The sequence below is a fragment of the Strix uralensis genome, chromosome 3 (genome assembly GCF_047716275.1).
Source record: "Strix uralensis isolate ZFMK-TIS-50842 chromosome 3, bStrUra1, whole genome shotgun sequence".
In the NCBI taxonomy this organism is placed as follows: Eukaryota; Metazoa; Chordata; class Aves; order Strigiformes; family Strigidae; genus Strix; species Strix uralensis.
In genome coordinates this window covers 15907562-15933122 of record NC_133974.1, presented here as the reverse complement: position 1 = coordinate 15933122, position 25561 = coordinate 15907562, and the positions used below count along the sequence as shown (strand labels likewise).

At 42.9% G+C, this 25561-nt stretch overlaps 1 protein-coding gene across 4 annotated transcripts in view; it reads left to right on the top strand.

The window, feature by feature from the left end:
* The window catches only part of LPIN1 (lipin 1), a 55478-nt gene extending 35896 nt beyond the window's left edge, over positions 1–19582 (top strand). For 3 of the 4 annotated variants that reach the window (XM_074861549.1, XM_074861550.1, XM_074861548.1), the window contains 5 exons: positions 153–239; positions 9596–9748; positions 11580–11694; positions 15075–15178; positions 16017–19582. In XM_074861549.1, the coding sequence (XP_074717650.1) occupies positions 153–239; positions 9596–9748; positions 11580–11694; positions 15075–15178; positions 16017–16176 (619 nt within the window). In that variant the 3' untranslated portion in view covers positions 16177–19582. The remainder of the gene's footprint in view (positions 1–152; positions 240–9595; positions 9749–11579; positions 11695–15074; positions 15179–16016) is intronic. The other variant, XR_012628005.1, reaches the window with a different exon arrangement.
* Positions 19583–25561: the final 5979 nt, after the last annotated feature.

Here is a 25561-nt window from a genome sequence, read left to right as displayed (position 1 = left end):
TTTCTGATCACAATCAGTACCTTACAGAAAACCTTATTTTCCTTTCCCGCTAGCCAAATAAGTTAGTGGGGTTTGTATTAGCCTAAACTGTTCTTATGAATATTGTGATTTTTTTTTTTTCAGTTCAATTATATTGTTTTTCCCTTATTCAGGTCAGATACTTTAGGTCATATTTTGCCGACTCTTGGCAAAGACTGGACACACCAAGGGATCGCAAAGTTGTACCATAAAGTGAGCCAGTGAGTATTCAGTAAATCTGTTCATGCATCTGTGGCTTGTGTTTATTCATTTACACATAAAAATCTAAAATTTCTCTAGGCTTCTCTTAACCTATAAGGGTGACAATTTCATTGATATCTTGTCACTTCAGTGATGCTTACACAGTGTAAGCATCTGTTCTATGATATCCAGAGTGAAACCTGCCTTATGGTAACAAAAGTGAAGGCCCCCTATCAATGAGTAGTGATTGCTTTTCCAACCATCCCAAACAGATAGCTCCAGTTAGTTCTAAAACTGCAGTAATTTGAATGAGTTGTGTAGTTGCAGCCAGTAGAACTCTTCTGCAAACTGGTAGTCGCAGCAGCATTTATTCATAAGATGCTAATACACCTTCCCTTCCCTCCTTGTTGAAGAGATTGTGAAATACCGAAGGACCGTTTAGCCTAGGGTGGTGTGGTGGTTTAGTCCCTGCCAGGGTCTGAGACCACGCAGCCGCTGCCCCTCCCCCACAAAGGGAGTGAAATACAAAGCCCTGGGACTGAGATAAGGAGAGGTTTAATACAACAGTGCAACAGCAACAAAACAAACAATAACAATAACAGTAATAACAATGAACAGAGCAAGATATCTACCAATACAGCAGTGAGAGCAGAGCGATCTGAAAACACACGCACTGATTCTCCCGTGCTTGGGCGCCAGGACCTGACATCGGCATGGTATATGAATAACCTGGCTAGAGCTTCCCCCCACCGCTGGGGAAACTTAACCCTATCCTAGCTAAACCAGGACATAATCCACCCCTTTATTCTATACCATGTGCGTCACATCCAGCTGCCATTTAGCAATTAGCAATAACAAAGAAAAATTAACAAAAGCACAGTATAATTCACGGTGTGTTTTCACCCCCAATCAAGTCCCCTTGTGGTACGCATCGGACCTCTCCATCCTTCTGCATCACCCACCAGGTGCACCCAGGTCCTTGAGCAAAAACAATCCTGTGGATGGGTTTGCCTTTGCCCGGCGCAGGACTAACCCAGACCACTTTTCCCAGCAGATCCCTCATGCGCACCACAGGGACTTTATCCCCGTCTACAACATGTGGAAGTTTTGACTGAGCCAGGCCAGATCGATTGGCAGATCCTCTTGTGTTCACTAACCAAGTGGCCTTTGTCAGATGTGTGTCCCAGTGTTTGAAGGTTCCACCCCCCATTGCTCTCAATGTAGTTTTCAACAGTCCATTGTAGCGCTCGACCTTCCCAGAGGCTGGTGCGTGGTAGGGGATGTGGTAGACCCACTCGATGCCGTGTTCTTCTGCCCAGGCATCTATGAGGTTATTTCGGAAGTGAGTCCCATTGTCTGACTCAATCCTCTCTGGGTTGCCGTGTCGCCACAGGACTCGGTCTACAAGGCCCAGGATAGCATTCTGGGCAGTGGCGTGGGACACTGGATAAGTTTCGAGCCACACAGTGGTTGCTTCCACCATTGTGAGCACGTGGCGCTTGCCTCGGCGGGTCTGTGGCAGTGTGATGTAGTCGATCTGCCAGGCCTCTCCATATTTATATTTCATCCATCGATCTTCATTCCGCTGGGGCTTCACCCGTTTGGCTTGTTTGATTGCAGCACACGTCTCACATCCGTGGATGATCTCTGCGATGGTGTCAATGGTGAGGTCCACCCCTCGATCTCGAGCTCACCAGTATGTTGCATCTCTGCCTTGGTGGCCCGAGGTCTCATGGGCCCACCGGGCTATGAACAGTTCACCTTTATGCTGCCAGTCCAAGTCCACCTGAGCCACTTCAATCTTAGCAGCCTGGTCTGCCTGCTGGTTGTGTCGATGTTCATCAGTGGCCCAACTCTTGGGTATATGGGCGTCCATGTGGCGCACCTTCACAATGAGGTTCTCCACCCGGGCTGCAATGTCCTGCCATACTTCAGCGGCCCAGACAGGTCTTCCCTTGCATTGCCAGTTGCTCTGTTTCCATTGCTGCAACCACATCCACAGGGCACTTGCCACCATCCACGAGTCAGTGTAGAGATAGAGCCTTGGCTACTTTTCTCGCTCAGCAATCTCCAAAGCCAGTTGGGTGGCTTTCACCTCTGTGAACTGCTGGCTCGATTCACCTTGTACCTAAACAGCTTCAGTGGTTCGTCGTGTGGGATGCCACACCGCAGCCTTCCATCGTCGATATTTTCCCACAATGCGGCAAGACCCATCAGTGAACAGGGCATATCGCTTCTCCTCCTCTGGCAGCTTGTTATATGGTGGGGCCTCATCAGCACATTTCACCTCTTGTTCTGGTGACATCCCAGCATCTTTGCTCTCTGGCCAGTTTATGATCACTTCCACTAATCCTGGGCGGTCGAGGTTCCCTATTCGAGCCCGTTGTGTTATCAACGCAACCCATTTACTCCACGTGGCATCTGTTGCATGATGTGTGGAGGGAGCCTTTCCTTTGAACATCCATCCCAGCACCGGCAGTCGGGGTGCCAGGAGGAGCTGTGTCTCAGTGCCGACCACTTCTGAGGCAGCTCGAATTCCTTCATACGCTGCCAGTATCTCCTTCTCAGTCAGGGTATAGTTAGCTTCAGAGCCTTTGTATCCCCGGCTCCAAAAGCCTAGAGGTCGTCCTCGGGATTCCCCATCTGCTCTCTGCCAAAGGCTCCAGGAAGGGCCATTCTCCCCGGCTGCGGTGTAGAGCACGTTCTTAATCTCCTGCCCTGCCTGGACTGGCCCGAGGGGCCACTGCCTGGGTAATCTCCTGCTTAATTTGTTCAAAGGCTTGTTGCTCAGGGCCCCATTTAAAATCGTTCTTCTTGCAGGTTACGTGGTAGAGAGGGCTCACAATCAGGCTGTAGTTTGGGATGTGCATCCTCCAGAACCCCACAGCGCCCAGGAAAGACTGAATCTCCTTTTTAGTGGTTGGTGGGGCCATGGCTGTTATCTTGTTTATCACCTCCATTGGGATGTGGCGATGCCCATCTTGCCATTTTATTCCTAGGAACTGAATCTCCCTTCCAGGCCCCTTAACTTTCTGTCGCTTGATGGCAAAACCAGCCTTTAGGAGGATTTCAATTACCTTCTTTCCTTTCTCAAAGACTTCCTCAGCTGTGTCCCCCCATACAATGATATCATCAATGAACTGCAGGTGTTCTGAAGCTCCACCTTTCTCCAGTGCAGTATGGACCAGTCTATGGCAAATGGTGGAGCTGTGTTTCCACCCCTGGGGCAATCGATTCCAGGGGTACTGGATACCCCTCCAAGTGAATGCAAACTGTGGCCTGCACTCTGGTGCTATTGGGATGGAGAAGAACGCGTTAGCGATGTCAGTTGTGGCCATTTCAGCTCCGTTGCTGAGGAGAGGGACTCTGAGGAGGAGGACAGCGGCGGGGGACCCTCCTGAAAGCATCAAAAACCCACGGCAAAACTGCAAGCTGTGAAGGCAGAAGCCCAGGGAAGAGGGAGAGCCTCAAGTTGCCTCCCCGCTGAGCGGGAAGAGAGAGCTGCCGCTAACGAGGGCGGTGGTGAGTCAGAGTGGGCGGAGACTGGAGTGACAACACCGCACACCCCTCATGTACAAGAGCAGCCCCCAGGGAGCACGGTGAACAGGGCGTGGCGCGTCAGAAGGGTGAGGCATGTCAGTTTGCGCGGCAGTTCGCGCAGGCAGGGCGCAGTCTATCTCCGGGGTCTAGAACTTATCTGAGCTAGTTTCATCTTATCGTCCTCCACAAGTAGACTGAACCATGGTCTCCACTCGGGTCAAAACCACCACCAGAAAGAACGTGGCGACCCAGACGGAACTACCATGACAACATGCCCCGGTCCGGGTCCCAGGCTGCAGGGAGTGTCTGAGCCTGTCCTGTCAGAAGGCACCAGTGATAACACCTGTGTGTGCTGCGATCAGCTGGATGACCTGCTCAGCTTGGTGACGGAACTCAAAGAAGAGGTCGAGAGATTAAGAAGTATTAGGGAGCGTGAAAGGGAACTTGATTGGTGGAATAACACCCTAGCATCCCTAAAGCAACAGGAGTAAATGGAGGCTCCAAACGAGGTAGGTAATCCCTCATCCTCTTGCTACCAGTCAGAAGAAGGGGACCTAAGAGATGGGGGAGGCTGGAAACAGGTCCCTGCTCAGGGAGGAAGGAAAATCCTCTCCTGACCTCCCTCACCCTCCATGGTGTCCCTTCACAATAGATTTGGGGCCCTGGAACTTTTGAGTGAAGAAGAGAAGGAGGAAGGAAATGAGACAAACAAGGAGGAAGACCAAGGTCCACCAAGGCCGGGTCATTCCAGACCAGGTATTAAAACCAGTTCTAAAAAGAACCCCAGAAGAGTCGTTGTAGTGGGTGACTCCATTCTGAGGGGTACCGAAGGCCCCATATGCAGACCGGACCTGTTTCATAGGGATGTCTGCTGCCTCCCTGAGGCCCGCATCAAGGACCTCAAGGCAAAACTCCCCGGTCTAGTGAGACCCAAGGACTACTACCCTCTCCTGGTTTGTCACGTAGGTAGTGATGACATTAGTAGGAGAAGTCCTAAAGCAATGAAGAGAGATTTCAGGTCCTTGGGGAAAGTGATTAAGGGGTCGGGGGCACAAATTGTGTTCTCCTCCATCCCTTCAGTTGGGGGGATGGATGAAGAAGAATACTGGAGAACTCAACAGATGAACTTGTGGCTCCAAGACTGGTGTTACCATCAGGGCTTTGGATTTTTCAATCATGGGTTGATATACAGGGCACCAGACACTTTGGCATTAGATGGAATGCACCTGTCCCAGAGCGGGAAGAGGATCTTGGGGCAGAAGTTAGCTGGGCTCATTGACAGAGCTTTAAACTAGATTTGAAGGGGGAAGGGGGCAAAACATCAGCCCATCTGAAGTGCATGTATACCAATGCACACAGCATGGGTAACAAACAGGAGGAGCTTGAAGCTGTGATGAAACAGGAAAATTGTGATGTCGTGGCTATTACAGAAACATGGTGGGATGTCTCCCATGACGAGTGCGCCTGTTGATGTCTGTCCCTCCTAAAGAGCTTGTAGCCAAGGAAGGAGAGGTGGTGGGGTGGCGCTGTATGTAGGGATTGTTATGATTGCCTTGAGCACAAGTGTAGTGAAGACAGGGTAGAGTGTCTTTGCGTTAGAATCAGGGGGAAGGCCAACAGGGCAGATGTTATAGTAGGAGTCTACTATAGGCCACCCACCCAGGACAGAGAGGTGGATGAAATATTCTATAGGCACTTAGGAGAAATCTCACGATCGCTTGCCCTTGTTCTTGTGGGAGACTAACTTCCCAGACATCTGCTGGAAATACAACACAGCAGAGCGGGACCGGTCCCGGAGATTCCTGGAATGTGTGGGAGAACTTCCTGACGCAGCTGGTGAGAGAACCAACCAGAGAAGGTGTCCTGCTGGATCTCCTCTTTGTGAACAGAGAAGGACTGGTGGATGATGTGGCGGTCGGAGGATGACTAGGGCACAGCGATCATGAAATAATAGAGTTCTCTATTGTTAGGGAGGCCAGGAGAGGGGGCAGCAGAAATGACATCCTGGATTTTAAAAGGGCTGACTTTGTCTTGTTTAGGCACCTGCTTGAAAGGATACCTTGGGAGATGATCCTGAAGGGTATAGGGGTCCAGGAATGCTGGGCACTCTTTAAGAAGGAAGTGTTAATGGCTCAGGAACAGGCAGTCCCCAGGTGCTGTAAGAGAAGCCGGCGACAGAGAAGACCACCCTGACTGAACAGGGAGCTTTGGCTGGAACTCAGGGAGAAAAGGAAAGTTTACAGCCTTTGGAAGAAGGGACTAGCTGTGAGGTAATGCAGGGCAGAAATCAGGAGGTCTAAAGCCCAGCTGGAATTTACCCTGACTTCAGCAATCAAGGACAACAAGAAATGTTTCTATAAGTATGTCAGTAGCAAAAGAAAGACCAGGGAGAGTATCCATCCCCTGCTGGATGCAGGAGGAAACATGGTAACAAGTGATGAGGAGAAGGCTGAAGTCCTTAATGCCTTCTTTGCCACAGTCTTTAATAACAAGACTAGTTGTATTGAGGGAATCCAGCCTCCTCAGCCAGAGGACAGAGACTGGGAGAACGACCCCCCCGCAATCCAGGAGACAGTCAGTGACCTACTGCATCACATAGACATACACAAGTCTATGGGACCGGATGGGATACACCCGAGGGTGCTGAAGGAGCTGGCTGGGGTGCTAGCCAAGCCGCTTTCCATCATTTACCAGCAGTCCTGGCTGACCGGGGAGGTCCCGACAGATTGGAAACTGGGCAATGTGACGCCCATCTATAAGAAGGGTCGGAAGGATGATCCAGGAAATTACAGGCCTGTCAGCTTGATGTCGGTGCCTGGGAAGGTGATGGAGCAGCTCATCCAGAGTACCATCACACAACATGTGCGGGAAAACCAGATGATCAGGCCCAGTCAGCATGGGTTTATGAAAGGCAGGTCCTGCTTGACAAACCTGATCTCCTTCTACAACAGGGCGACCTGCTTATTGAATGAGGGAAAGGCTGTGGATGTAGTTTACCTCGACTTCAGTAAGGCCTTTGACACAGTTTCCCACAGCGTTCTCCTGGCAAAACTGGCTGCTTGAGGCTTGGATGGGCACACGCTTCACTGGGTAAAAAACTGTCTGGATGGCCGGGCCCAAAGAGTGGTGGTGAACGGAGTTAAATCTGGTTGGCAGCCGGTCACGAGTGGTGTCCTACAGGGCTTGGTTTTGGTGCCACTCCTGTTTAACATCTTTATTGATGATCTAGACGAGGGGATCGAGTGCACCCTCAGTAAGTTTGCAGATGACACCAAGTTGGGTGGGAGTGTTGATCTGCTCGAGGGTAGGGAGGCTCTGCAGAGAGATCTGGACAGGCTGGAGCGATGGGCTAAGGCCAACTGTAGGAGTTTCAATAAGGCCAAATGCTGGGTGCTACACTTGGGCCACAACAACCCCCAGCAGCGCTACAAGCTTGGGGAGGAGTGGCTGGAGAGCTGCCAGTCAGAGAGGGACCTGGGGGTGTTGATTGACAGCCGGCTGAACATGAGCCAGCAGTGTGCCCAGGTGGCCAAGAAGGCCAATGGCATCCTGGCTTGTATCAGCAACAGCGTGGCCAGCAGGGACAGGGAAGTGATCTTACCCCTGTACTGGGCACTGGTGAGGCCGCACCTCGATTACTGTGTTCAGTTTTGGGCCCCTCACTACAAAAAGGACATTGAATGACTCGAGCGTGTCCAGAGAAGGGCAACAAAGCTGGTGAAGGGTCTGGAGCACATGTCATACGAGGAGCGGCTGAGGGAACTGGGGTTGTTTAGTCTGGAGAAGAGGAGGCTGAGGGGAGACCTCATCACCCTCTACAACTACCTGAAAGGAGGTTGCAGAGACCTGGGGATGAGTCTCTTTAATGAAGTAACAAGTGATAGGACAAGAGGGAATGGCCTCAAGTTGAGCCAGGGAAGGTTTAGAGTGGATATTAGGAAGTATTTCTTTACAGAACGGGTAGTTAGACGTTGGAATGGGCTGCTCGGGGAAGTGGTGGAGTCCCCATCCCTGGAGGTGTTTAAGAGTCGGGTTGACATAGCGCTGAGGGATATGGTGTAGTTGGGAACTGTCAGTGTTAGGTTAATGGTTGGACTAGATGATCTTCAAGGTCCTTTCCAACCTAGATGATTCTGTGATTCTGTGAAAATATTTTTTCCATTAGCTATTGAAGAAATACTGGGCAACAGTAGATCAGCTGTGCTTTAGGTCAGTTAATGTCATTAACAGGGAGAATATCCTGGTATGATCTAGAACAAGATATTCCAAAAAAAAAAAAGGTGATATTTCCTCTGATGAATGTGAACAGGAGAAAACCAATCAGGCTGTACCAACTCACATGGGTGGTGTGTGGGAGTAGTTCTAGATGAGCAAGGCTAGTGCAAAAGTACAGGTATACTGTTGTTCCACTGGATACATTTTGCAACATAGTCAAGCCACCGTGTACATTGGAGGATCAAAGACAGACTGGTGACTTTTGTGATGAGCAATTGAGAGGAAAAAAGGAAATGAGGAGAAAAATTAATTGGTGTCAGAATGGGATCGGATGAAGTATCTGATTTTAACTTTTAGAAGGAGGATTACTGATTGCTGTCTGTTCAGGTTGGTATTTCTGCTTTACACAGAAAATAACATTGGTCATCTTTTATTACATTAAATTCAGCTGTTATGATAAAATGTTTGAAGAGCCTCTGGTACACATCACAACTGTCCTCTTAGTTAATCTGATTTGTTCTGTGTACTAGGGTTACGCTAGAGTTTGTTTATTGCTTTTTGTTTTACACAGATGATAAATTATAAATTACGGATGATGGAATCTAAATTATGCCAGAGACACTTGTCTGTGCTTTTATTCTTTATAGGCATATGTGGTCACAGAAAAGACAGGACAGCCTGATAATTCACATGCTGAGCAGTATTTAGTTCTGTGCATAACCTCTGCACTACATTTGATGAAAATGTTAATTAATTTTTTAAATTGCATTGTTATTTCTATGCCTGCCAGCACTGTCAATTGTTAGGGCTTTGTTGTTCATAAACATAGGGGAAAAAATTAGATTTGAGTCATGTTGTTTTTCTGATTACCCAAGTTAATTATGTAGTGGCTAATACTACAGCTGAACACCATATAAGTGTTCAATAGTTAGATGTAATGACCGTGTATGCACTGAATACAGTAGTTCTTTATTTTATGAACAATAATTTCTTTATAGGACTTGCAAAGTAAATTGCAGTTAAGTTGAACTAACATCATTGGACTTTGTTTTATCATGAACAGAACTAAGGGTAACCTGTGACTTCTGCTGGAATGTTTATTTCAGTGTCAAGTCAAAGATTACGTCTCATACTGTGTTTTGAAGTTCAAATTTGCTCCAACTTGAAGAAATATATTACTGCCGCACATAGACTAGTCTTTTTTTGCAGAGGCCCAAGAGACAGGACTACAACACTGTTAATACAGCAAAGGCTAATACACCACTGTCTGCTTTATGCCAAGTGCTCTCCTTTTAGCAGATACCATTTCAGTTAATTCTAAGGAGTATGGTTCCACTATGCAGGGGTGGATAGAAAACCATAAGAAGTCATAAGTCATGAGAAGACCAGAGATAAACGAGCCCTCTTTAGGTATAAATCACTAACTGCAGTGGAGCTAGATTGATTTTAATTATCCAAGTTTCTGGCATAAATGTTTTTATTCCTTTTAAATAAGTCTAGGTTAAACATAAGTCTGTTTTAACAGTCATAATTTGATTCATGTAAAAATAAACCCACAAAATTGTTAATGTCAAAATACCTGCTTTATTTTTACAGTAATTTGTTTTATTTCTGTTCACAGAAATGGATATAAATTTTTGTATTGCTCGGCACGTGCTATTGGAATGGCAGACATGACCAGAGGATACTTGCACTGGGTCAATGAACGAGGAACTGTGCTGCCTCAAGGGCCAGTGTTGTTGAGTCCAAGCAGCTTATTCTCAGCTTTTCACAGGTAATGCAATTTCACTTTTAAGCAGAAACAGACTTAAAAGTTGGTGGAGGCTGAATTCTCAGCTTTTTTTATGTGAGTGCTTGAAATCACTCATAATGTTTTTTTCTTGCATATCAATGCAAAGTTTAATTAAGAAGAAATTTCGTTAAACCAAAATTCAGTGGATAGTCTCGTTGCTTAGTTTATCTCTTAGACATGCCTCAATATACATCCGTGTTCACTGTTTACCAATATGTATGGCCTGTTGGCTTCATGTGTTTAACATGGTGTGTTAATATTTAGCTATGGGAAAAACATTCATATATTAATAACAATCACTCTTGTCTTGACTTGTAAGGTGTTCCAGTTGGCAAAAATATTTTTTTGTGGAAGAATATCACTTGGTGGGTTTTTAAGAAATCAATGTGAAAATGAAATGAACTTTTTATACTCCTGACTGCAGTGTGGTATTCTGTGTGGACAATGTTTTTCTTTCTAGGTGTTGAACTGTAATAAGTGAATAATAATAGTACAGATTTTGAATCATACCTTTTTCCTAATTCAGTGAAGCATGTCAAGTGATTACTGAAAATATTTTAAGATGTTAAAAGCTGCTGTGACAGGATATATTTCATTAGAATTTTTAATGGGAAGCTGTTCAGATGTTCTCCTGATTGAGTGACATGCTACAGGCTGTCTTACCAATCGTGTTCTAAATATAAGAGACCGTGAAGGTATTACAGAGCACTACTTAGACTGATTAAATAATAAATGCAGTGAAAGGGTAGTTACTGTTATCTTATGCTCCTCATATCTAGAAATATATTTAAAGTAATACTTTTTTGGTATCTTTAGACTAAAAAATGCCCATCTTTCAGTATACACTATTGTAACTGCTGTGATGTGTAGTCAATAAATTACTTCATTGTTACCTATAGATGTAATTATTGTGACTTTGAGGGCTCTGAGATCAGGTGCATGTGAGACTGAGGAAAGACGGTTTTATTCCTCTTTTGCACATTCTCAAACTTCGACTTATACATGGAGCTGCTGTTCCAAAGGGCTGTATTACTCCTATGAAGCTTCTGTACTATTCACATCTTCCTTGACATATGTGTTGGTGCTAGGATGTGGGATTCTGAGCTTCTTAAGGGCTTTTGTGTCATGCTGGCATCTTCCTATGTTATGGGAACTCCAGACTCTGCCACCTGTTCAGTCTCCTTGCCAAGAGAAGCTGTTGTGAAAGGGCTTTTGCCCAGAGATGAGAACTCCTCTGTTCATTAATGAATTCTGTGTACTGTAAGGATCAACTGAGGAGAAATAGAAGATTCCTTTATTCCTTAACTTCTGGTAATTAGCAGTGATGGAGGACCCTGACTGTAGAAGTATTTTAACAGGCTGAGGTGCTTCTAGCACATATGGTAATTGCAGTCCTTTTTTTTTTTTTTAAAAAAAAAAGGCAGCTATACACAGTGAAGGCTAGTATAATCTATGAATCATTCTGCAGTGCTCAGGAAGCAGTTTACTTGATGACAATTTATGTTTCATAAGTCTTTATTTAGCAGCTACTCCCTGTAATCAACAGTCCTTGCTCAGTAGCCATCTTTACAACATAGGTTTCAGTAGAAGTTCCCTCATTTCAGAGGATTTATTTACTGTGCCCTTCATGTAAGCTTGGGAATGCTATTTTGTCTTCATGGGCACTGTGTTTTCCAAATGAAGATATATTGGAGAAGGGTGGGGACTCTGTAGGAGTATCTAGCTAGGTGAAAAATGCTGAATAAAGAAAATAAAATGGTTTGTGCTGTATTTCATGTGTACTTATTCAGCCTCCCTTTTTTTATCATTTCAGGGAGGTGATAGAAAAGAAGCCAGAAAAATTTAAAGTTCAGTGTTTGACAGACATCAAAAACTTGTTTTATCCTAACACAGAACCCTTTTATGCTGCTTTTGGAAACAGACCTGCTGTAAGTAATAGCTGAATTTATTTCTATTGCAGAGAACAGAAAGGTTGCTGTTATTTCTTAGGTCTGTTGCATTAGAACCTAGAAGCTTTAAATGGGAGTTAAGAATATTTTATTAGGCCCTGTACAAAGGAAGATATAAAGGTTCTTCCTCAAAGACCTCACAATGTAGGATGCAAAGAGAGATGGATGTGCAGCAAAGTAACTATGTTATATCTGCATAAGTTAGCCTAACTGTAAATACTGGTTAAAATCCTAACTATGTAAAAAATCCTTAGGCTTGTATGAAAACACTGATCTCATTTTACTCCACACTGATACAGTGTCAGTGAGATACCTCTGGACAGACAGAAAGTCTTTCAGATTAATATTGGTGGGTGTTCGACTTCAAACTCTAAGTACATTCAAAAGAACTCGGATGTCCCACTGAAATCAAAAGGTTCTACTTTGCATGGAAAGTGGTATGTTGTGCAACATAGAGAGGTGAAGATATGTGTCTGTCACCCATTTGAAGGCTGTATAATTGGGCTATAGGCTTTTCTTACTCCTGTCCTAGCCCAAAGAATACTTTTATGCATCCAGAAAAGGAAACAGCCTCAGGGGCCAGGGCACACTGGCATGTGATTATCCCGTCTTTTAAATTGTTAGCATGATCCGAGAGACTGTTTTGACACAGGCAGCTAGCAGTCTCCCAGGCAATTTCTGGATATTATTGATGTGTTAGTGTGGGTAATGGACTCTTCCCAATGGGCGTTTGATATAGCTATATTGGGGGTGTGTGTATGTGGGGGTGTGGGGGGTTGGCTTTTGTTGAGGGCTGGTTTTGGGTTGGGGTTTTTGTTTGTGTGTGTGGTGGTTTTTTTTTGTTTGTTTGTTTTTTTTTTTTTTATGGGAGGGGTATATAGAGTTTAATAAAACTGACACAATGTCAAGAGACTTCCATGTCTGAGAATGGGCAATCACACTGTTTAGTTTACTGGTGTAGATATCATTATAGGTGCCTAAGGAAAAACAGAAGCTTTGTTTCACTTAAAATCTCTGAAAGCAGGATGCTTTCAGAAGGGGATATATAAAAAAAACCTACTTCTTTAGATGTTTACAGTTTCACTGGGCATATAAGTTTAGATGCTAACTAAACTAGGCAGATGAGGCCCTTATTTGTGCCTGGGAGCTCCACAGAGTGTTTGGTACTTCCTCCAGCTCTGTATTGGCAGGTAATATCTCCTGTAGAAACTGATGTGTAGTATAGCAATGTGTAACAAGAAGCCTGGTAACACCAGTGTGGGGTTTATGGCTAAGGACTGTTGGCATGCAGCCTGGGTTATATCCACCCTGTTTTGGAAGCTAAGCCTGCTTAACTGTATACCTGTATCCTGTCTGTGCCATTTGGTCTTAAGAGAATGGCCCTTGACCTTTCATATTTCCTAGTATGATTAGCAAGAGAAGACTTCAGTTGGTTACCTCTTTCTTTAGTTGGTGGAGAGAATGGGACATGTCTGGAGAGTAATTCGGGTGCTAGGTGACCGTCTTTCTTCACTGAGTCCAGGAGAGCTAAAGGCTTCCAAGGACTGTGAATTCCAGCCCTAGCTGCTCAGCCCTATAAGAGCTGAGATATGTTCCCTAGCAGAAACGTTGGTACCTTGGGGAAATTAACAGTATAAATGTGAACATAGGCCACTGCCAGTTTGAACACGAACATTCAGAGACTGGCCACTTTAGACGCCTAAATGTTGGGTAGATGTGCCTGGTAAGATATTTTGGCACTGAAACCATGGATGTTGTTGCTACTTGAGAGGAACTTGTTGTTGCTATTTGAGAGGATTCAGCATGCCTTTATGGTGGGGCTTTGTTTCCACATCTCTGGTGTTTTTGTTAGGGTTGCTGGCATTTATTAGCAGTAACTTTTTCAGCTTCACCTTTTAGCCAATTACATTTTTAGAAGCATTATGTCAGAGAGGATGGGAGTTCCTCACTGTCCAATTGCTATATTAAGTTGTTATATCATACACAGCTTAACTTCCATTATCAAGGTACCTTTAGACATGGTTCTGATATAACTTTTTTAAACACTTCTGTGGTTTTGTGTTACGGATGATGTCTACATCTGGTTCCATTTTTTTGAACCTCAGGGAAATAAAATCATTATTTTCATGTGTACTTCAATGAAATTTCAAGTAAAGCAGTAACAATGTTTCTAAAGGAATTACTGGTAACTGCTCACTGCTGGAGTGTGTTCAGGTGTGAGGTGTGTCACTGGCTTTGGGAAGATCAGGATCATCTCTCTCTCAAATTTCTGTACTGCTTGTTTTGGTTTTTTGTTTTGTTTTTTTCCCAGAACAAACTCAGTTCAATTTCAGTACTCATGGATGTCACAGGCATGGACTGCCAGGATGCTGAATTCCTGAAGTGACTGCTGTTCACTCTTGTTCAGTTACTTAAGTTTTTTTGGGACAGTCTTTACAATATAGAGATCAAAATACCCTTTATATCTTTATTAAGATGCCAGTCTTTCACCACCTCAGCTTTTAAAATCATATTCAATGATCTATATTAGTAAAATGGAAGCTGCTTTTTGCTCTGATCTTTTGAGAGTTATTTTCATCTTTCCTTTTGTCAAGTTTTTCTTCAGAAGGGATCAAAACTTATTCACTGCTTTCCTTAACAATTTGATTTTCTTAGAGGATGTTCTTAATCCCTATTTCTAATTGTACTTCCCAGAGTTGCATCTGCATTACCTGCTGGGGCTCCCTGCTGCTATTTTGGCATATATTCTTTTCTTTCTCTTCTTTCCCCCTTGCTCTGACATGGAGTCAATATATGGGTATGTCACAAATCCAAGCTCAGGAGCTGAGAGATGTTTCCAGGGGGTTTAATGTAGACACAGTTGTTATGACTTCCTTTTGTGACCTTGTCCTTACAAACTAATCACTATTTTACATGTCAGTTATGTTTTAACCTCTGTACACTGCTGCAAGATACTTAGTACAATGGACTCGGGAAATGAAATATTCTCTGAAAGAAGAATGAAAGTGCAAATGCTTTTACACCAAATATCATCGGTTTTTTATTGAATGTTATTTTTGTGTCAAGGGAAGTTATTGAAAAAATGAACATGATTTTGATCAATAGTTTAAACTGAAGTGGCAAACTCCTTGCCTAGCTGCAAATTGTCTGTTTCATGAGCATTTTGTTAGACTGACTTCGTTTGTAACATAATGGAGAATTTCAGATACACAATAACTAGGTAAATTTAGTACCAATACTGTGCAATTATGTTCTTCTGTGTAATATATTCCAGCAAGAATAAACATTATTTCACAAAGGCAGAATCATGATTTTTTTCTTTTTTTTTTTCCTTTTTTTTTTTCCTCTCTTCTGTTTAGGATGTTTATTCATACAAACAGGTGGGGGTTTCTTTAAACAGGATATTTACAGTTAACCCCAAAGGAGAACTTATACAAGAGCATGCAAAGACAAACATCTCATCGTAAGTAATCTCTTACCCTAACACGTTCTAAACTAATTTGCTGTTCTAATTTATGGCTCAAGTTGCCCAAAGATGCATTTGATTTTACTAATGAAAGATTCCTTAGAATATTTCAAACAAACATAAAAAATTTAAAGTAAAATATACTTTCCATTTTCCTTCAGTTAAACTGACAAAAAAACCTGACAAAAAGAAATTGTTCAGTATTTAGTTTAATATATTCCATCTTCTTTAATCATGTAAAGGAATTATCAGTGTATGATTTAGTCTGCATAAAAATGACACTATCTAGTTTCCTGAAGCCATCTGCATTTTCATGGCCTTTTCAAAAATTTCCTTTTCCTGGAGCTCCTATCTAGAAGAGCCAGAAAACAAAATCTGAAGACAGGGCTGAAGGCTTCCAGCAAGATGCTTAGGCACTGTAGCACCTAACACTGAATGGAGATGGCCTTTAGTAATGTTCAGAGTGTCCTTAATTGAAGGGGGAGCCATATGTGTATAAAATACAAGTAATCAATAGAGCAGGGAGCTGCTTGAGCCAAGCTGGACAAAAATGGAGAAGCAGAATATGGGGATTGAATATTTTAGCAGGTGATCTGGGTGGAAAATGGCATCTGTTTCTTACTAGGTAAGTATCATTGCTTAGAAGGAATGGATTTCTTATCCAAACTGTGAATCCTCTCTGGAAGCTAGGGACCAAAATCTGGTTCAGTTTTATTCATTTGAGGAGGGTGACTTGCCCATGCAAGAGTAGCCATGCCTTAGTGGTTGGGGACTTAAAAAAATTCAAAGTAAGAAGATCTGAAATGGTTCAGCATTCTTCTTATTTATTTTCCAGCTATGTCAGACTATGTGAAGTGGTAGATCACATTTTCCCTTTGCTGAGAAGAAGCCATTCTTCAGACTTCCCTTGTTCGGATACCTACAGTCAGTTCACCTACTGGAGAGAACCACTACCACCTTTTGAAACTCAGGACGTACATCCAGCTTCATCTTAACTGCATCTCCAAACTGTTGGCCTCAGCTCAAAGAATGAGTTAGCTTTGTATTGAAAGGACCCCTCTTGGCTTTTGCTGCTGACAATTCAACTGGAATATGTGACATTGTGAGCATTGTATTCTTTTGCTGTGAGCAAATTTAGAAATGCTTTTTCATAGTCACATTTCCAGATGACAAGAAGGAGTCTTACTAGGAACAGGAGTTGCATTTCTAGTTCTTCACCCAGCTCCTCAAATTGTGCCATACAGTTTCATTATTTAAGGTCAAATAAAAGTGATATTGGTGTTGCAGTTAAACATGCCATAAGGTTGTAAAGTGGTTCTGTACCTTTTCTGCATCACTGAAGTCATCTTTCATCTCATCAGAACACCCTGCAAGTAAGGGAGCTGAAGGTGCTCACCATTCCTGACATCATTTGGTGACACGGACAGGGATTGCAATCCATATGTCAAAATTCCTTTCTCTGAAGGAGCAAATGATTCTTCTTCTTTCCCATTGCTTGACCAACAACTGTTTAAGAGTTAATTACTGGTCTAGATCCTCAGCTGTTGTAAATCAGTGTAGCTATCAAAGCCAGTTGAGCTGTGTTGATTTATTCCAGCCTGTTGGTTTGACACGGTAACACTTTTCAGAGAAAATAAATGATGTGTAATCTAAATAGAAAGCAAATGAAATAAGATGGGCAGATTCTGGCAGTCTTTCTCAATTTGAGAAGTACCATGCTTCAAGAATAGCTATTTGGATTGAGGTAAGTGTGCAGTGGAAGATACAGGCTACTGTGCGTAGTTCCCATCTTACTGAAGTCAGTGATTTTCAGTAAAGACATCTTACCCACAGAATGTGCTGAGTTTCAAGATTGTTACTGAGCCAAGAACACAGAGGATTTTGTCAAAATGGAATAGTTTTATTTGAAACATAATTTTGGCTAAAATGTGAACTTTGATGCTGGTGAATGATGCATCTCAGGTTTTTACTGTATGAATTTTTTCTTTGGTTTTGTGTCATAAAGAATGGATACTTTTAGTGCAATTTACTCTCCTCCAAGATAATGAAATCTCCTCTTTCATCTTTTTTTTTTCCTTTATTTGTCCAGACACAAGCTGTAGATACTGTTTTTGCTACCTGCTTTTGACAGCCTTAAGACTTGACTGTGTGTGCTAAAAGCAATACTGCAGATCAGTTGATAATCTATTCCAAATGGTCTGCCTTTACACAATGTGGTACTTAAAATGTAGACATCAAGTGACCATATGCCAAATGATTCTCAAATGTGCTTGTAGCTAGGAAAGAACTATTTTTTTTTTCCTTTTTAAAATATATTAAAAGTCTAATTGTTCTCTGAAACACTGAAAATGGCATCATGGGATTCCATGTATATTGTATTTCAATATGGCTAAAACAGTGGTTCACAAGCTGTGGTCTCTGCCAGGTTGTGACCTGTGAGGCTGTGGTACATGTTTTGCAGCTGCTTTGTAGTGTCTTCAGTTAGGAGTTTAATAATAGGAAGGCAGAGTGGTCCAGGAGAAATTTTAAGATGTGATTGTGGTCAGTTAGCACCCAAAAGTTTGGGAACAGCTGCTCTGTGTCACATTTGTTCTGTTTCAACAAATTCTGGTTTTGCATGTCGAGTGATAGGTAGGATGGTAATTCTATAGTAGGGGTTTTCTAACTTTTAGTGCTGCAGACTTTATCTGGGATGTCAGGGGGCCAATTTATGATTTCTCTGTGCCTTCAATAGTGATGAATATAAGTGCAATCCTTTTATACAGCTGCAATGTGCAGTGGTGAGCCCTCCCTAGGTCTTCCTTTTCACACGAACATTGCTGCTTTGGGCAAGAGGCATGTCCACTTTGGAGATACCGGGATTAGGCAAACACGAAGAGGAAGAAATGTATGTTTAACAACTCAGACTGATTATGCTCTCATGAAAGTTTAAAGAAAACGCAAATATCTTTTTACTTAAAGACGGAAGAAATGTGGTATGGATTTTCTGAAAGACAATCAGTGGGGATTGCAGGTTGCCAAACTGAGATGGTTGCATCTCTAAATATAGCCACACCATCCTTTAAGTGTCTATTAATACTTGTCATTAATGATTGAATAAAGGGATGAATATACTAACTGCATCCTATTTTAATTCAGTTTTGGTAAAGGCCTATTTCAATCCATTTATTATGCAAAATAAAACCAAACCAATGCTTCTCTTCAGAAGAGGCTGTCAGTTTTGTGGCCTTTATCCTTAACAGTAAAGATCTATTTTCCTAAGGTACCACATACAGTAGCTTCCACCAGAAAAGACGGTCCCTGAAAGTTCTCCACAATTAAAGCCTGTGATGTATTTATTTATAATTTAATAAATAGCTACTCCAGGGTGGTTTGTTGCCATTAGTATTTCAAATCAAATGACTGTGAATGAGTGGTCATTAGAGTTCTGTCAGATTTATAGGTGTAGTGCAGCACTGGTACAGACAGGTAACCCTGAGACGCTGTGGAATCTCCATCCTGGAGTTTTTCAAGGTTTGGTTAAACAGAGCTATGGCTGACTTGATCTCATATTGGCAATCATCTGCTTCAAGCATGAAGTTGGACTGGATGACCTCCAGGGGTCCCTTCTCACCAACATTTCTGTGATTCTGTGAAGTTAAACGCCTTACTTCTGACATACTGTTCACCCCTTTGTATCTGAAAGTTGAAATATAGCTGAACAGTGAAATGAACGTGTGTTTCTATAACTAATGTTTATCGAATTTGCTCACAGAAAAGACACTTGTGAAAATCAAAGTTTTAACCTGCTAGAAACATCACCATACTTTTTCACAGAGTGTAAGACATTTTGATTGGGTAGCTGAGCAACTTTATGCATAATATTTAAACTGCTTTGTTAAGTCATGTAGAAGAAAAAGCAATGGTTTAACAAATTCCTACTCTTTCTGTGAAAGAAAAAAATATTCAGCCTTGCTTGCAGTGTAATCCTGGTTTCTGTTACAGAAAGAATATTTGGCTAACATAAATATGCAGACACATTAAATCACAGTATATTCTATTTATACAATACACAGACTAGAATATGCAGCAGTGAGGAGTGACTAATGTTTATTTTCTTGAAGCTGATGACCATACTGCTCCAGCTGTGTCATGGGAGGGAAAGAATACCATACTTTTTGCATTAGTTATGTTGAAGATAAAATGTTACTGCTGTAATTTGGGGAGGGAGGAGAAACAGGGTATTGGGTATTTTTTATTTGTAGATATGGATTATTATTTCAAAGCCTATTTATATACAGTATTTACTGTGTATATGTATGTGCTACTGCAATGATGAAAATAATTTTAACACCTCATTTTGATCTGTTGAATGCCACAAGGGTAGAAATATATATTGTAATAAAGGCAAATATAAATTTTTTTCTGGCTTTTGTATTTTTCTGTATGCTTTGATAAAAGCAGAGTGCTTTTGCAGAACTGCTGAAACTCTGTAAAGTGTGGCTTTTGTAGCTCCAGTCTCAATTGTGTGTCTCTTATCAGGACTATCTGGTGTAACTTCCAGCATTTGCAACATTTTTGCTGTTCACCTACAGTGTTTGACCCAGAGCCTTTTCAAATGGAAAGAATTTATTGAGGGAGACAGAGCCAGGATCTGGGCTCTGGCTGTTTTGGGGTGTGGGAACAGCACCAAGGAGCCAAGAGCAACCAGACGGGGACTGGAGCAAATTGGACCAGTCAAGAATCCTACCCTACTGAATTTTTTTGAATCTTCCCTTTCTCTAATTCCTAGTGTGACCTAAGGAAAAACTAGCCATATGTTTTGAATGGGAGTCTTGTCTCATAGCCATGAATGACGAGATAGCCTTTTTTTTTTGTTTCTTCTCTTCTTTGACATTGGCCATTCTGCTGGTGAGAAGCAAACACCCTTTCCTCCTGTCTGTGTGAACACAGCGCTGCCTTTTGCTCCCTCAGACAGGTTTGCTGAGCAAACTAACTGCAGTGTAGTGATACTGCCAGGCTTGTGTTAGTTGGTATGAAAACAAAGATGTTTGGGGTTGATAAGGCTCTGCGGCAGCTCAAGTTCTGTGTTAAAAATACAAAAGCAGCCGTATTTGGGCAGCCTGCAGTCACTGATTCCTCAGTCTTCTCTATTTTCTGTATGTCTCTGGCTTGTACAAACATTTACACTGGAGCTCTGGAGACAGGCTTTGAAATGAAGGTGCCTTTTTAATTAAAAGTCAAAGAAATGGTGCTTTTGCATCAGCAAACCAAACTTTCTAAGGACATATTCATTGCTCCTGGAATATCCCATTAACACTAGAGGTAGAAAAGTCTGAGGGAGCAAGCCTCCTGTGGAGCAAAGACCATGGAGTTGGGGTTTTCTTGATGCCATGGGGAAGGTAGAGAATATTCCCAGAATACATTATTTATTTTCCTTATAAATAAATAGTCTTAATTCAATATGCATTGCAGATGCCATCAGGTACCTCAGGATAGTTCATTGCAAGAAGCAGAAGACTGTTGGTGCTAAAAGCCAGTGCCTAAAAATATAATTAATAGCACTTTCAACTCTTCTGTGAATGCATAAAAAGATGAAACCTGGAGGTTGTTCTTGGTGTGGGTTTTCTTTTTGGTTGGTTTTCTTTTTTTCTTCTCGTAAAAGCCCAGCAAACTAGGGTGGTGAAAGAAGTATTCACAGTGCCACAACCTCAGGTAGTCCTAGCTCTTTTGCTCGCAGTGAAATCCAGCCCTTCATTTTGTTCTGTAGCGTGTTGGAGATAGGCAAGGAAAGGGCTATTTGTAAATGAGGGATGAGAGACTGGCTTTAAAGAAAACCCAGCAGTGGTGCAGAGGAGTTGCAGCAGCTGGATGCTTTTGGGAAGAGATCCTCCTCAAGACCCTTCCAGCCATTGGGATGTGAGGGAGAAAGATAAAGGCAAAATGAGAAATTAGTTTTCTTCTAGGAGGAACTAGAGAAAGGGAACAAAAAGAGTGGGCAAAAAGCAGCTTCTGGTTTCCACCCTAGTGCTGAACGTAGGTGGTACCAGGTCAGATGCTGCGTTTTGCCTTTTGCCTCTTAAGCAGTCTTGCCTGAAATCCTGCATGTCTGCGTTGCACAGAAGAAGCGAGAAGGCCATTTTGGCTTCATTTGCCAAACAGGAGAGAATAGCATTGACCAAAAGGAAATCTATGCTTAAGTGTCCAAGGGGTACTGCTAACAGCAAAACAAAGTTGCAATTACAGCTAAATTTTAAGATTAGGTAAGCACTAGACCTTATTTTTTTTCATGAACTTGGGAAACAAAACTTTCACCTGCAGTTTATATACCCCTATAGTCCCACGCATGCATCCTTTTAATAAGGCTTGCTTCAGAAAAAAAAAAATACAGAATTTATCAGCCTATTTAAGCATGTGCTTAACTCACCGCTCCCTGCACTGAAATTTATGCATATTCTTAAGCACTTTACTGGATTAAGCCAACTAATGCCAAGAAAACTGTGTACTGGGGAGATACAGTTTCTGAGCTGAAGAATTGATCTGGCTTTTCTAATGGTTACCCTTGGACCGGTTTTTAGCCTCCAGCACTGTCAGGTGTTCTGCCTGCTGCCAGCAATCTATTTATTGATACAGGAAATCCATTTTGCCGTGCCTTGCTTTTAATGAGTTTTGCAAGCAAGTGGCCCCTTCCTGTGACTCATTCTGTGTTTTCTGAGCAGGAGATTGTGGTTTTAAGTTTCACGTTGGAAAGTAACCGCTGTGTCTGCTTTCCTTGTCTGCTGGAATCTCAACAAGAGGAATACATTTTGGAACAAAGAAATGTAAATGGAGTAGAACAGTTCACGTTTCTTTGCAAAATTGTATAAACATCCTTCTTTTCAGGACAGTTAGGAATACTAGTGCAAAGTGAAAATAGGTCGTGTTTTAAACTAACAGCTTTATCTTAGAACATTGCTGTTAACACAGCTAAAAAAGACATTTTCCCTGATATCTCAATATGTGTTAGCCCTTTGAATTATAGCCAATAAATATCCAAAAATTAAACAGTGGAGGCCTTTCACTGATCTTACTGACACAGGAGCAGCTCCATTAGCATCTGGATGGCTGCTCAGATATGCACAGCTACAACTGCAATCTGAAGTGTGAATAGCAAGCGCTACAGATTTCCATCCAATTCCAGATCCCTCTCATCCCTTTAGGATACTGGAGACAAAGAGGTAGGAGATGTGGATGTATTTGTTTCTGACTTTTGCCAAAAATGTGGCAGAAGGAGAGAATCCTCTGCAAGCTTGGACTGTTAGCACTGAAAACTTAGATTTACGTTAAAAGCAGCCATAAATACATCAAAACCAATGATTGGGACAGTTTCCATTCCCCATTGCTAGATACAACTATTTATATTTCAGGCTCAGTGGCTATGTCTGTGCAGATAAATTGCTGCCCAATAAAGGGCAGGGACCGTTCTTTGGTCCCCTTGCCAACTGGCAGGCTTTGGCGAGTGTCCAGCTGCCTGCCTGCCAAGTCAGGGTAATCGCTGGCTTTTGCTGACCCTCGGAATGTGTCCAGTCATGGCTTGGAGGAGCACTGGCTGGCCTGGCTGAGGTCAAGCTGGGGACCACGCTAGCAGCATACCGGCTAGGCGATTGCATGCCTGAGCCTGGACTTGTGCCCTGTCAGTTTGCTGACGTGTCCACGCTGTACCTGGAAAGAGCCAGGTCGAGGTCTTGGGTCTAGGCTGTAGCTCCTTTCCCCAGGTGCATCCCATCTGGCCACATAATGAGATATTGGGACCTCTCCTTCCAGAGGCTTTGGGATGAGCTGGGGTCTTCCTATGGGCTTGAGGAAGTGCTTCAGTTTTTCAGTAGTTCAGTTCGATCTCAAGAGGAGGCACTATCTGGTCCTGAACTGCTTTCATCTCTGTCTAGTGCAAGCCTGTGGAATATTAAAGCATGTTAGGGAGGCTGAGATCATCCCTGCAGTTCTGCAAAAAGGCCAGAAAAAATCTAAAAGCTCTGCTAACACAGACTTCTTAGAGACAAAAGTGTGGATGGGGATGTACAAAAAACCATACTTGAGAGCAAATAAACACGTTGGGAAAGCAGAAATTCAACAGATCATGTTAAAAATATGACCTTTCAGTTACCTATCTCAGCTGTCAAGTTCAAGCTGGCAGAGACAACAATTGGAAGGAAAAATTGTCAGGCTCGGAAACTGAAGCAGCTGTATTGGGAAAGTACTGAGAGCAAAGAAAGAGGGAGACCCAGTATTATCATATGCACTAGGGGTCCAGATACCATGTAAAAATGCAATGCCCTGTATTGTGGACTTCATTTCTGATCCATGTACTGTGTGAATGGAAATAACATGAGAAATGGCTTTATTTCTCAAAGTATGATTGGGTGGAGTGGGTTTTTTTGCGGAGTTGTTCATTTGTTTTTGTGTCAGTAACAGATTGTATTGAGATACAGTGACTTAGGGAGCAGTTCAGCTTTTCATAGCCATGTTGCTTTCTAATGCACTCTCTGCACAACCAGAGAACCCACACAGTATTACACCTCCCTGCAAGGCTCATTTCTTCTCTTGCTCTGGACTGCTTCTCTGCACTTATCATTGGCATGGAATCACTACCATTTTCTTTTGACCTTGTAAATTCTTGTAAACCAAGGCTGTGGTTTCATGGGTGACTGATCTGATCTACCAGTGTGTTACTGCCTAAAGGAAAAAGTCACTCTCCTTGCCTCCTCCTTTGCTTCTCCTGATTCTTCACCCCACCCCCTTGCTGTACTCCCAGGATAGTTTTGTTCTGCATTAGTGAGTTAAATGGGTTCAGAGGGAAGCAGGACCTTATGCTTTTGTCTATGTCCTATGAAAGTGCAATCTAAATTTTACTATGTCCATCTCCATCCTACACCTGACCTCTTTATTCTTACAGTAATTTTCATATAATTGTGGGCAGGCGTTATAAAGTGACATGCCTGGTGACAATCAGTGAATATGAGAGCATGGACATAACCACATCCAGATGAGACCATGAGTGGCGACATACCACAAGTAAAGAAATTGCAGGATCAAAACCATCTGCCAAAGATGGAAGGACTGATTGGGATAAAAAACCTGATCCCAAGTCAGGAACAGGATCCAGCCCATGCCCCGACACAGACATCTTGTGTCAGCTGAGGTGAATCCTTCAATGTGCTTTGTGCCTCAGTCCTCTGTGCACAAGATGGGGATGATGGCAGTTCCTCTGTCCCAGGCATGCTCTGAGGACAAGGCATTAATGCCTATGAGATGCTGTGATACAGAACTGAGGGGTTATGCAAGAAAGATATTTGAACCGCCACCAGTGGCTCAGCTTCTGAACACCTGACAGTCAAGTTTTGTCCTTGCTGGCCCATGAGAGAGGGAAGAATACTGCCTCCATTTAACATCAGGAAACAAAAGGTCTTGGTAGCCTCAGTAAATTCAGCTTTGGTTTCCTGAGTCTATCGTCAGGGTCCCAGGTACTATGTCAGCCACGTACGGTGTTCAGAACAAGGATTGAGAGGAAGCGGGGAGCACAGGGCAGAGCTCCCTGCTTTAATTTGTCAAGGAAAAGGCTTCTGGCCTTCAAACTCATGAAGTGTCACTGCTTTGCTAATGACTTCTGGTACTGCGGTGGCTTCTAGGAGGTTTCATCATGATCCCTGCAGTAAGAGACCCAGAGAGAACAACCTACCAGAAGAACCCAGAAAATGGATATTACAAGTATAAGGCTATTTGGATTTGCTAGAAATGGGCAGAGAGTTAGGGTGGTGTGTAGAAACACCAAATTAACATTTGTAACAGACAATAGTATATACCAGGGCATCCTGGCTTTTGTGGGCTAAGTCCAAACAGCTAGGAGATCTGCTCTTGGGGTCACTGCATAATGTTTGTTTGCTTGCTGGTTATGTCCCAGCTAATTTTGCAATGTGAGTCTAAATCCTTCAACCACACATCCAATTTGTAATTTAAGCCTGCATAATTTTATCTCTGCTTGCTTACACCCACTGTCTCCTGGTTTACACAGGCCATTGCTGGTTTCTGTAAGAATTGCTGTGTTGATTGATATGCGAAACAGGAAAGTAGGATGTTTTAATGTGGAATGGTATTTAGAGAGATGCAGCATCTGTGTCTAAAGTGAGAGATAGTTACAGGGTTAGACAAGTAGGCCATCAATTACAGGAGACTGAGGTTAGGACCATCTGGCTGTTTGAAACAACACCAGGTGTTAGCAGAAGCAAATTTCCTGTGTTGCAACATAGGAGGAGAGCAGCAGGCAAGAAGCAGCCCTCCAGAGCGAATCTCAGCCATGAAGGAGGCCGCTTCTCATTTCCTTTTTTAGTGCTGTCTTGTGGGAAAAAAATCACTTGAAGAGCCTGA